The sequence below is a fragment of the Vipera ursinii genome (genome assembly GCF_947247035.1).
Source record: "Vipera ursinii genome assembly, chromosome: 8".
In the NCBI taxonomy this organism is placed as follows: domain Eukaryota; kingdom Metazoa; phylum Chordata; class Lepidosauria; order Squamata; family Viperidae; genus Vipera; species Vipera ursinii.
In genome coordinates, this window is record NC_139519.1 from 19,316,343 (window position 1) to 19,330,133 (window position 13,791).

Consider the following 13,791-nt stretch of genomic DNA (forward strand, 5'->3'; position numbering starts at 1 on the left):
TCCCAACACAACCCGTGAAAGAGTTTAACCCGATTTAACATTCTCACCTGTATATTGCCAAAGTCCACATTTTCATAATGGAAGTGTGCACACTCTGCCATCTTTGGAAAATGGCCTTTGGTGAAGGACAACCTGAAACACAAAAAACAAGCCTGGAGTATATTACTGCAGAAATCAGAACTGACACTTTAATAAAGCAAAAGTTCTCCTGACATTGTCTTATCGTTCCAAATCCCCCAGAAGAAGGGAGTATAGTCTTTGTAACACAAAGAAGCAGTAAAGGAAAGGTTTCTAGGGAAGAAAGCAAATTATAAAGTATTATTTGTTGTTAGGAGACAAACTCCATCCGGAAAGACCCTGCATCTGAAAATGAAATAGGGAGGCAAGGAGTTTGTCTTTTAGTGCCAAAAGAGGTAGAAGGTTGAAGGGCAGAGAAACAACCAAGAAACGTGAATAAACTTCATATATCTATCCCAGTTGACAGGTATTATTTGTGAAAGGAATTCCAGTCCATCAGTTCTATATACTGGCAGATCTGGGAGCCAAGCATGCATTTTAATTATTTTCTGGCTTTGACTTGGGGTTACAAAATGATAGGTATTGCTGAAGCTGTATTTTAGCAGTGCAGAAACAGTGTCCTGAAGCACATTTTTGGTTGTGAACAAAGCATGTATGATCATCGTTCATTCTTCCCTTAGGGCTTTAAAAGAAAAATGAGAGTTAGCACCTGGTCTTTCCCCACGAGAAAACGGGGTCATCCGCTTCTCTTGCAGAATCCACACATGATTGATGAGAGTTCCGAACAAATCCATTTCTGGACACTTTTCTGAATTTCAAGTCATTACTGGATCAAATACAAGCCCACCCTACCAACAGATTAAACTGGAACAGAGGGGAATTACGGAGGAAGAAAGGAAGTGAAGCTCAAAAAAAGTCCTTCCTCCAATTTGTGATAGTTAAGATAAGCCTTTCGCCATACTTTTCTTGTAAATGGCACTGGGAGGCAACTTTTTCTTCTTAGATATAGAAAGTTCCTGCCTTGGTTTGATGCCTGATTTGAGATAGGAGGCTCTGCCACCAGAATCAAAAGCAGTGAGGTAGAGTTGGTTCATTCCAGTGACAAGACTGCAGTTGAGATAATGCTCTATCTGCGGAAGCCACTGCACCAAAAGACTGGAGCCTGAAGGCACAGAAGGTGAAAGCAGACAAGCCGGCTTTAAATAGTGGTTGGTATAGAGATCTGTTAATGATAGTTACTCTGGTAGCTGAGATGCAGCACAGAATCCCAAACCCTTAACCCATTTAGAAACCAGCTCATTTCAGAGATCTGCACAGTTGCAGGAGGAGGAGCTTGGAAAAAGAGAAATCAGCAAAACACTACCCTGCCTTGGTTTCTGGTGGTTAAAAGGGGGGGAGGGAAAGGCAGAGAATGTGGGCAGGCTTTCTGTTGAAGTGAGCGTATTTCCTACTGAAGGGGGGGCACAATGGCTCAGCAGTTAAAGAAACAGAATTTGCCAACTGGAAGGCTGCAAGCCAGGTTCAAGAGCAAAATGCTTGCCCCCAGCTCCTGCCATCCCAGCAGTTCAAAAGCATGCAAATGCAAGTAGATCAATAGGTATCACTTCTTTGAGCCTCTGATGTATAGTGATGCTGACCACATGACCATGGAAAACATCTTTGGGCAACATTGGCTCTCTCAGCCAAGAAACAGAGACGAGCACCAAGCTCTAGATTTGGACATGACTGGACAGGGAAACTTTTACCTTTTATTTTCTATTGCTTTTGTTCAACAGGGATTAATTTACTTATTCCACCTGTTATACCGACAACAAGTCAACCAGTATCTTGGGAGTCGACATTTAAGAATACTGAGAATTCCACTGACGTTGCAAGGATGAAACAAAACATCTTACTTTTTCACATTTTTCACTTTCATGCTAGCTGTGCTGCCACAGGTTCGCAAGGATAACTCTCCAGAAATCTCAGGAATGTCTGCTCCTCTTGCCTGCAAAAAGAGAGGCACAAACTCAGTGATTTTGCAGTTTAATTCACTTTCAGCAAATATAAGACACCAATTCTGCTACCTACAGATTAGCTGCTACCATAGGATTTGGTCGACTTAAGCATGCATATGATATTTTACACTTCCAGATGGATGACGTGACTTGTCTCTGCACGTACCAAATATTTTAACAATGTGAATTATGTGTCCAGAATATCTAAAATAAGAAAAAATCTGTCTATTTCTGAGAACGCTTTGAGCAGCAGTGAAACAAAGAAGCATGATTCTATTTAAAATGTATTTTAAACTTAGTTGGGCCATTGTATTATAACTGTAATCTCTTAATGTTTTTAATTAAAAGAAATAGAGATAGAATACTTTTTTTAAAAAAACCTAGGTGTAAGTGACACATACTAAATTCAGTCCTTATCTTTTTATCTGCATCAATATCTTTTCCCGAGTTGGACACAACAGATTGAAGAAGGAACTGTAAGTAGAAGACAATTCCTTTTGGGGGGGAGGAATTGTTATCCTGTTTCCTACAATTGTCACTGAACAGTTTCCTATCATTGTTAAGTACCTGCTCATAACTCAATAATTACTAGGTAGATGCCCCTTGTAGAAAAGGCAGGGTATCAGCAGAACTTCCAATAGGCAGTTTTAATCTCCCTCTACAGGGTATAACATGGACACAACAATCGTCTCCAAGCTTCTCTTAGAGATAGAGGCAGTTTCCAATTACAGCTGTATATCTGGATATCATAAGCATGTTGGTGGCAATTGCACCCTCAAACAACTGGATGATCTCTCTCAGCATCTTCATTTAAATGTTAAAGAATAAAGAAGAGGGGGAGGAGTCACTCAATCTTAAATTCCTAACCAAACAGCTTTAAATGAGTCAAACCTAATATTACCTCCATGGTGGTCATGGAGACTAAGAACCCTACCCTATAAAGGAATATATATATCTAGCCTATCGCTTCTTGGAACTTTTGGTGAAAGTCAAGTGTAAATCTGGCTTGGGAATGGTGAAGGAATACAAGAATCATAAAGAGTGACTTTCAGAACAAACTACTGTCCCATCATCCACAAAGCCACATCAGAACCATATCCTCTAGGTCAGGGTCTTCAAACTTGGCCCTTTTATGACTTGTGGACTTCAACTCCCAGAATTCCTCAGCCAAACTTGGCCCTTTTATGACTTGTCGACTTCAACTCCCAGAATTCCTCAGCCAAACTTGGCCCTTTTATGACTTGTCGACTTCAACTCCCAGAATTCCTCAGCCAGGCAAGTCCACAAGTCATAAAAGGGCCAAGTTTGAAGACCCCTGCTCTAGGTCCAAACCCCTTCAAACATCTTCTATCTACTCCATACCTTCAAAGTGGACTGGTCATCTGACAAACCATCCCAATCTTCATTTAATTCGTATCCTCTTCCTCATACTTCCATTTCCAACTATTCGTCCCTATGTTCTAAACTCCAACTTGTTCCTGGGTCCGCACCTCTTTGACCTCTTAATGGAGTGAAGTGGTATGGTGCTCCAACTCAGTCTCTCCAATAAATCTCTCCAAGATACTGTGAGGCAGCTATCAGAGATCCTCATCTTAATCATTATAATTGGAGCTCCAGGCCTCCAAAGCAATCTGAATGGTATCTGTGGCTGCTATGGGAAACCAATTCCTGCAGGACCTCTATGGAGATTCTCAATCATCCAGGTTATGGTTGTCCCAAAGGTGCTTTTTGAAAGGCAACTGGACTTCCTTGGGTTTTTTCCTTGAAAATGTTTTGCTTCTCATCCAAGAAGCTTCTTCAGTTCTGAAGTTCTGAAGGAGCTTCTTGGATGAGAAGCGAAACATTTTCAAGGAAAATAATAAGGAAGTCCAATAATAAGGAAGTCCAGTGAAAAGCATAGGTCAGGGGTAGGCAACCTTGGCTCTTTTGTGACTAGTGGACTTCAACTTCTAGAATTCCTGAGCCAGCCATGCTGGCTCAGGAATTCTGGGAGTTGAAGTCCATGAGTCACAAAAGAGCCAAGGTTGCCTACCCCTGGCATAGGTGATGCATGGAAGTGCTACCGTTTTTAATTAGTCACCCAGATACACACAACTGAATAAAGCTGCTTGTTCTGAATGAAAACTGTACACATATTTGGGACAGTTAATTACTGATCAATTACTAAAATGTCACAGGCAAAGTAATTCCATAAAGGAGTTCAGTACTCCTGACAATGATTCCAAATAAATTTATGTAGGTTTATAGGCAGAGTTAAGGACGACATTTAAAGGTCATTCATTATGGCTTCATTTTATTACAATTGGAGAATCTTTTCCAAAGAAGCAGAGCTCACAACCAAAAAAGAAAAAAATGAAACCCCAGCAATTGATGGTCAATTAGCCAAAAGGGGAAACTTAGAGGCTATTGTTTTCATTTAAAATTAGGCATAATTCATCCATTTGAATGACTGGATTTTGTTCACCCCATATATTTATTGTATTAACTACAATAAATCATGGTTAAAATTAATTATAATTTACACTTCAAACAACAACCTAAACTACAACTGAATCAAAAGCAGAAGCTGTGTGTCAAAGACCCCAACTGGGGAAGGAATCATATTTTTTTTATTACATTTATATCCCGCCCTTCTCCAAAGACTCAGGGCAGCTTACAAGCTTAGCATATGAACGTGGAAAGAAACTGGACTTATTCTTAAAAGAGGAAATCATTGTTTTCTATTATAAGTATGTAGACAACATGACTTAGACTACTGCTACAATAATCACCCTTGTGTAAAAAATCTTTACATGTTTATTACCCCTTTGATCCTTCTTTAAAAAATAGAATAAAATTTGTGCAGTCTATTGTTCATAAAAAGGGCCTTGTGTATGGTGTTTTTTTCTTTTGGTTTTACTTTTAAAATGATAGATGGTATGAACAATTTCCAAATCAAAATGCGAAGTCCCTTCTGAAGATCCACATGGCTCTCTTTCTGAGTCTGTCTGTCTGTCTATCCACCCATCCATCCATCCATCCAATCCATCTATCAACCAATCAATCTATCTATCAATTCTTATACAATAATTCTAGACGGCTTAGAACAAAACCAATAAAACAATCATATCACCAATATAAACTAGCATCACACTTTCCACCATAACTTCCATCAGTGGCTCATATCAATCTTAGCCCAATGCTAAGGGACAAGACTGTTTTCCCAACCTTCCAGAAGGTCAGAGGTTCGGGGATGTCTAACTATCAGAGAATGATTGTCTAAAAAGGCTGGGGCACCTACAGTACAGGTGTATCTTTGAGGTCCTATCAGATAACAATGTTTAAGTGAAGGGACCTGAAGCACACTTATATATATATATAAACATATTTTATTCATTTTTATAATCATAAATCCATAATATTTTATCAGCAACATGTTGTCTGGGTTCCAATATTTAGCTTACTAATACATGTTAAACTCCTTTCTCTCTACCTCATTTTTCTAGCCACTGATAAAATGGGTCCCAGGTTCTAAAGTTTTCCGAATCTTCTTTCTCCTTCATTTTCAATGTAAGTCTGTCCATTTCTGCACAGTCCAAAATTGTCCTGATTATCTCTTCCTCCGCTGGTAATTCTTCATCTTCCCAAAGTTGAGTAAATACAATTCTCGCTGCAGTTAATACATGTAACATTAAATATACACATTCTTTCTCATAATTTCCTGCAATTACACCCAACGGAAATAATTCTGGCTTAAAATCTACGTGGTGTTTTTTTTTTTGTGGTCGTTTTCTCTAACCATATCTGGAGCACGTTTTTAAACGTGGACCTGGCAGGATGGGCAAAAGTCTGCTGCAGTAATGCAGTCAGGAAGCGGCTAAGAATTGACTGTGAAAAGAGTGATTGCAAGCAAAGCATCTTGATCTAGGAATGGGTTCAACTGACATACAATATTAATTTTCACAAAGCCCCCTCCCTTGCTATGGCTGCCATGTGCTCTTTCAGAAGGAGTCATAACACCAAGAGGACCCCCACGTTGGACACCAACTCTGCTTGGGGGAATGCTACCCCATCCAGAGTCAATAATGACAACTCACTGGAATTTAGCTCAAAAACCTAAAGCCACTTGTCTTATTAGGGTTGAAATCCAGACAGTTCCTCTCCATACAGGCCCTTATAGCCTCAGGGCACAATCTTCATAATCCAAAACTCCAGCTTTATCCTTCTCTGAAGTTACTGTACAGCACAAGTATTCCACCTGAACTATGGCAGAGGAATCCTTGCAGCTGCATTTTTAAAATAAGTGCCAGGTTGAGCAGGATGAACTCATTATAAAGATAGCAAGCATTTTGCAAGTCATCTTCACCCAATTCCCCAACAACTATCACAGGGAGAATGGAAAGAAAAAAAATAGGTAGAAGCTGTTTTCTGTATAATTACTGTGGGGAAAAGATTCTGTCTCAAAAGAGAAATGCTGGTTTTAATAAACAGGTCAAGAATCTATATTTAAGTCCATCGGATCTGCCAGAAGTTTGGAAGCAATTATGTCTTAATTTCTTCATTTAGAACCTATTTCCAAACAAACTCTCATGTTAGTAGCCATAACAGAAGTTGCTCTGACCCAATGAAGATGAACTGGTTAACTGGGACATGAACTTCATCAATTTACTCGTAGCTATTGGCAATATTTTGCATTTGGCAGACAAGGCAAGTCAAAGAGCTGGGGGAGAAAATGTTGCATACTGACTACAAACCAGGTATGCAATCGGAGAGCAATGGTGATGCATACAGGAAGCTTACGGTGATTCATGAAATCTGTTATCAAATAAATGAGTTCCAAGGCAAAGAGAATCTGATGTATAGAAAGGGGCTTATTCCTCACATGGGAACACATTTTTATTTACGTTTACATTTACGTTTTATTTAATTTATATACCGCCCTTCTCCCTAGGGACTCAGGGCGGTTCACAGGGCATATAAATAAAAATACAGTACTATACAAAAGTTAAAACAAAGATTAAATCAGTGCCCAATTAAAAAACAATAATGCAATCTAAAATGACAATTTAAAACCCAGCTCCCCCATCAGGCCAGACCGGCCAATTCAAACAAATGGGTCTTCAGACCACGACGGAAAGTTCGGAGGTCCGATGCCGTCCGGAGCTAGTTGGTTCCACAAAGCCGGGGCACCCACAGAGAAGGCTCTCCCCCTGGGGGCCGCCAGTCGGCATTCCCTGACCGGAGGCACCCTGAGGAGGCCCTCTCTGTGGGAACGCACAGGGCGGAGGGGAGTTGAAGCCGGCAGCAGGTGGTCCCCGAGGTACCCCGGACCCATGCCATGTAGGGACTTGAAGATCATAACCAAGACCTTGAACCTCACCCGGAAGACAACTGGTAGCCAATGCAGCTCGTGGAGCAAAGGTGTAACATGGGAGTACCGGGAAACTCCCAAGACAACTCTCGCGGCCGCATTCTGTACCAGTTGGAGCCTCCGAGTGGTCTTCAAGGGAAGCCCCATGTAGAGAGCATTACAGTAGTCAAGGCGAGAGGTCACGAGCGCATGAGTGACCGTGCACAGGGCATCCCGGTCCAGATAGGGCCGCAACTGGCGCACCAGGCGAACCTGGGCAAAAGCCCCCCTAGTCACGGCCACTACATGATCTTCTAGGGTAAGCCGTGAATCTAGGAGGACTCCCAAGTTGCGAGCCCTATCCACGGGGGACTCCCAAGTTGCGAGCCCTATCCCACCATATGTCCATGGTGCAAGTTAACAGCAATTTCACGGACACACACACAAAAAAGTTCTGACCTAAGAGACTAAAAAGCTGAAATAATGAATTCTCTGAGGACACTGTAATAACTGTTGAAGAATATGGCAGGTTATTAATCATTGACTCCTAGCCTTCTGTTAATTCTGATTTTTGACTGCTGTGCCTCCTTTTGACCTTGAGTTTGAAATGAGAGAACCAGGAAAGCAAGCCGTCTCTGCAGCTAAACTTTTACCATCCCTAGGAGGTCAGATAAAATTTGCTCTTTTAAAAACCTCCCATAAAATGAATTCAAGCTATAAGCAAAGTCCAGGTGGTTAACAACTCGACCTGCATTGTTGGAATCAATCCTACTTATCTCATAGTGCCAGACTTCACGCAGGCACGGCTTGATTCGCAAATCTTCAGCTGCTCAGCCCCCACATTCAGTCATTTTAACAGAACCTTTCAAACCTTCAACAAGGTTAGATAAACGTGTTGTTGTTGTAAAGTACTCATAAGATCAGCTACTGCAGAATGCAGAAATCAAGGCATACTATACCATCAGGGTGTTGTGTCTGTGTGTCTGTTTCAACTTCCAGGGTTTCAATTAGGTCCCTTTCTCTCAATACGTGGTCATACTAATCGATTATTTTTTTTTGCTTCTCTTTTCCCAGCCTTGTATATAAAGAATATAACCATCAGATCTGATCTGAAGCGTTTTAATTGCCATTTTGCCAGAGTCATCCTCAAACACACAAACAGAAGTGCACTTAGATCCCTATCTAAAAACAAGACTAATAGGTATTGAAGCCGGATCCTGAGTTTTGAACAAGTATGTAACATGGCCATCATCTTCACATCAAATACTTCTCACATTCTGGAGGAACTCTAAAAGGCTTCTGGATCTACCTGCCTTATCGTACTAAGAAACAAGCTTCAGCAAGACTATTTGAAAAGCATCGGGCTCCTCCACACAGAATGGCCTTTTATACCAACACCACATTCAAAAAAAAAATTTATTAACTTAGCTGCATAACGATAAGATCCACCACTGAATTTAGGAAAGTTGCAGAACTTTTTTTTTAATGAAATGCCAGTTTTTGCATGAGCTGTCAGAGAATAAATATGTCAGCGACAAGACTCGTTTGAGAGGAAAATAAAAGCCTACTGCAAACATTATTTTATTTCTAGGAAGCTGGGTGATGGGAAATTTGACAGCTGCAGGAGCCAGGTCTTAATTATCATACACAACTCCTGAGTTCATTTTTAAAAAAAATGACTCTAGCAAGATTTCCAACACCAGTATTTGATTTAAAAGACATTATATCTCCATTTGAAAAGAATATCCAGTTTCTAACACTCCTCCGTGTGGATATTTATCAACTGGGTGAGTTTCTAGAGGTAAAGAAAGCATCTTCTCCCCCTGTAGCAGAGAACTAGAGCATCATAGCATTTAAAAAGAATGTACCGGTACTGTTTTAGATTAGAACTTCATTGTGTATGCGAAGGCTTGGTGTATATACAGTATAAAGGTAAAGGTAAAGGTTCCCCCGCACATGCGTGCTAGTCGTTTCCGACTCTAGGGGCCGGTGCTCATCTCCGTTTCAAAGCCGAAGAGCTTGTCCGAGGACGTCTCCGTGGTCATGTGGCCGGCATGACTAGACGCCAAAGGCGCATGGAACGCTGTTACCTTCCCACCGTAGTGGTCCCTATTTTTCTACTTGCATTTTTACATGCTTTCGAACTGCTAGGTTGGCAGAAGCTGGGACAAGTAACAGGCGCTCACTCTGTTATGTGGCACTCGGGATTCGACCTGCCAAACTGCCGACCATCTGATCGACAAGCTCAGTGTCCTAACCCACTGAGCCACCGTGTCCCTTATATACAGTATACTAAATCTAAATTAACAAAAACACAATGTTGCATTCATGTCATGCTGGGCCCCAGTATTACAGGTACGGTCCAGAAAACTTACAGGACCACCTGTCTCTGCTCATCCCACCAAATCTGAACAAGGCAGCATTGCAAAGATGTGCCTTCTCTGTCACAGTGCCAGCCTTATGGAGCAAGTTCCCCTGAAATCTAGATAGCTCCAATCTTTTCTTGCCACAAACCCTTAAAGACCTGGTTATTCTCCCAAGCCATGGATCAGAATATTCAGCAAGTTGGTTTGCGTGGTGATTTCCATGTCTGGAGGTGTTCTGCATCAGACTTCAGTGGAACGGTATATTATATTGGTTACTGCTTTTTTTTTAAAGTGGGATTTTTTTTGCTATTGTTAGATTATTATATGCCAGCCAGAATTACATGTTGAAGTCTTGTACACAAATAAATGTTTAATATTATGACCTGACATACTGACTAAGACAAGGGTTAAATTCTCCCAATATACCGAACTAAGCAAGCTTATTTTAGCTTTACTCGCCATGTATGGATGGACCCCAGCTAGATTGTAATTCTCAGTTGGCAAGTGACTTTTGGGATGAAAGCAGGTAGAAGTAGAATTAAAGTAAATGGGAAAAGTATAATCTGTTTCATCCTCAGAAATTCTAATTGAAAATCTGGCTGAGGAGTTCTGGGAGTTGAAGTCCACAAATCATAAAAGGGCCAAGTCTGAAGACCCTGATCTAGAGGTACTAGGTTGGGAACATCCGGCTTAAAATGTAGGATTACTACTTCACTGAAAAACTGGCATATGTTCTCAATTTATGGTTCATTTTAAGGAAAAATGGCAGATTTCAAGCTAGAAGAAACAAAAAGACTTGAGAGTAATGTTTGCTAAGCTAATACTAGTAGATTTGATAAATCAAACACTAAAGGAGCTATTTCTGGACAAAGAAATGTTTCCAAAAAAAAGTAATTATGTATTTAAAGTACATCATAAAAAAGCAACAATAAGGAAACCATCCTTGGTACTTTCTATTAATAACAATCCCATGTATCTTTTGAAATCATATAAAATTTGTATTCAATGTAGATTTCCTAAAGAAAACACTGTTATTCCACCACGTCTGCAAAAACAGTCCCCAGCATTGCACAAACAAAAATAAAGTAATTCAGAAGAACAAAACTGCAATGAAGATGTAGCAGTTCAATTGGTAAAACTTCCGTATTCAAATAAGACCAAAAAAAATGTATCTAACAGCCATTTAATTTTCAATCAGAGAAAAACAAGCAGAACAGCCTCATAACACTAGGAAAAGATCTGAACAGAAGATGATTGGCTATTAAACCAATTAACAGTTAACTCACTATGAAAAACTGCACTCTCCCTAGAGTTCCCCTAATGATCACTGAATAACAAAAGCAAATAAAAGACATCAGCATCATAAGGAGAGGGGGGAAAAAGCAGATTTTCTTAAAGGTAAAGCTGTCCTGAAGTCAAGCTTGACTCTTGGCAACTGTATGGACACAATCATGCAGTTTTCTTGGCAACAACAGGAAGTAGCTTACCGTGCCTTCTTCCCAATCACCTTTACAGCCCTGGTGATGCTTTGATCTTTCTTATCCATGTACAAAACCCCAGCCTAGACAAGATTAGTCAGAGGTGCTCCTTAAGCAACCCTCACAAGAACGGTTGGCAGCGATATTCCGCATTGATAAGAGCTACTCTAAATAAGCATACAAGTCTCCAACTAATGTTCACATTACTGAAGAATTACAGCATTATAATTTAAGCATTTTGGAAAAAAACGCCTTCCCCACACAGACATGAAACTTATCATTTACAGATTTGAAATAAATAATGAGATCTGCTCATTGAAAAACAGTTCTGCATTGAAAAGCAGTATAGAATAGATGAGGCATTTTTTTTTCACATGGACCACTTCGCAATATTATGGATGTCTACATATACATACATAACATGTGTGTGTGCATACACACATATACACACAGACATACTTTCCTTGCCCTACTTCACAGAGCAGAGATTGGAGAGAAAGGGATTATAAGAGAGTGAGCAAGCACACAATAGAGAGTACACTGGAGTGTTTGTGTAATGCACTCATGACTGCCAGGATTAACACACTGCTTTCGATTTGTATTTTCCATTGTGTGCCTTCTTACTCTCTTGTAATCCCTTCCTCACCAATGAACGTAAATACAAAAATTAATTCCCTTCATGCCAATTATCGCAGCATCAGTGAATATTCCAAAGGGCAGGGGAATGATTAGGAGACAAAAAGCTAAAGCTGTGAAACTGATTGCCACAGTCATGACCACGTGATTTGCCACTCAGTTTTGCTTAATGGAGGAGTTGTTGGTCCCAATTGTGGTCACTAAGTGAAGACTACCTTAAATTCATGCCATCTGGATTTTCCAGACTAGATTATTATAATGCGAGTAATATTTACGCTTGTAAGATTAATTTCCTCAAGGAGAGGGATCACATTTTGTGGATCATAGCTAACGGGGAAATTAATGAAGCCTGAGAACCACTGCAGCATGATTGACAATAAATAATCACAAGCTATGCTATCTAAGATGATTTAATGGAAGACACTCAGTAGGCACATCGTTATCTTCCCTTATGTAAGAACATTTTATGATTTTCAAGCTTACTTTCAACTAATCACTGCATTTTTAAAAATTCTACACATCGAAGGTCATTTAAGTTAATTACAAGCAGAATGTATCAAATAATATTGTTAATAAAGCCTTACCATTGCACTGAGGGTTTCTTCCCAATCTGGTCTTTCACGGGGATGAATACTTCTCTGAAGCTCAGGCACAAAATCATCCTCTTCTGCATGTAAAGAGGACTTCATCATTCTTGAAGAAAAAGATGAACTCATAAATAAGTCGAATCTTTCGAGTAAATTAAATACTTTTAATAATTCTGAATCCATAAGCCTTTATCATTGGTCCCCCAATATACCTGCTAAGGGCACAAACGCTTCTATGGACACCTTCCCTGTGGCCCATTAGCTGACACCTGACTTTCCTATTTTTTTAACCATTCTTTTAACTTTAAGAATCAGCAAACTGGCTCGCTGGAAATAAAAATGTTGCCCCTCAGTTTCATCTTTACTTCCAATTATATTTCTGAGTCCCATAAGCCTTCTTAGAACATAAATGGGTATGTTATTACAGTCCAGTGGTTTGTATAGAAGTATATTTATCTACCTACACCAGGGGTCGGCAACCTTGGCTCTTTTATGACTCGCGGACTTCAACTCCCAGAATTCCTGAGCCAGCTATGCTGGCTCAGGAATTCTGGGAGTTGAAGTCCGCGAGTCATAAAAGAGCCAAGGTTGCCGACCCTTGACCTACACAGACCAAGATAAACCAGAGTTACAGATAGTCACGTGCACAGGGAACTACAAGTAGTTCTTGACTTACAACCACAATTGAGCCCCCAATTTTTTGTTGTTAAGTGAGACATTTCTTAGGTGGGTTTTGCCCAAACTGTGACCCTTCTTGCCACAGTTATTAAGTGAATCACTGCAGTTAGCGTGTTAGCAACCCGGTTGTCAAATGAACCTGATTTCTCTATTGACTTTGCTCGGGAGAAGTCGCAAAAGGGGATTCACATGACTCTGCAGTTACAAGACACAATAGGAACCAGTTGCCAAGCATTTGAATTTTGATCATAGGATCATGGGGTTGCCACAAATGTTGCAAGGGTCAAAAATGGTCATAAGCCACTTTTTCCAGTGCCACTGTAACTTTCAACAGTCACTAAATGAACTATTGTAAGTCGAGGACTACCTATGAGTATTTTATACCGGATATGTCACTTTTAGCCTAGCTAGGTAGACCAGATAAGAAGCCTCACAAAGAGTACTTTGCTAGCTTTAACTTTACTGTAAGGCAGGGGTCTTCAAACTTGGCCCTTTGATGACTTGTGGACTTCAACTCCCAGTATTCCTTAGCCAGGCACGCTGGCTGAGGAATTCTGGGAGTTGAAGTCTCACAAGTCATCAAAGGGCCAAGTTTGAAGACCCCCTTGCTCTTGAAACTTGTGTTTTTCAAGCTTGGCTACTTTAAGATGGATGGACTTCAACTCCCAGAATTGAAGTCCACCCATAAGTCTAGGCCAGAGG

General features: G+C 40.3%; 1 protein-coding gene across 4 annotated transcripts in view; it reads right to left on the bottom strand.

Moving 5' to 3' along the window:
• The window catches only part of ARHGAP32 (Rho GTPase activating protein 32), a gene marked incomplete at its 5' end in the record, with an annotated part of 92,823 nt that extends 80,304 nt beyond the window's left edge, over positions 1–12,519 (bottom strand). For 3 of the 4 annotated variants that reach the window (XR_014493198.1, XM_083368661.1, XM_083368660.1), the window contains 3 exons: positions 48–132; positions 1,914–2,005; positions 12,409–12,516. Coding sequence is in view for 3 of the 4 variants with exons in the window: in XM_083368661.1 (XP_083224787.1) it covers positions 48–132; positions 1,914–2,005; positions 12,409–12,516 (285 nt within the window). Of the gene's footprint in view, positions 1–47; positions 133–1,913; positions 2,006–12,408 lie in introns of all 4 variants that reach the window. The other variant, XM_083368662.1, reaches the window with a different exon arrangement.
• Between the last annotated feature and the right edge of the window lie 1,272 nt (positions 12,520–13,791).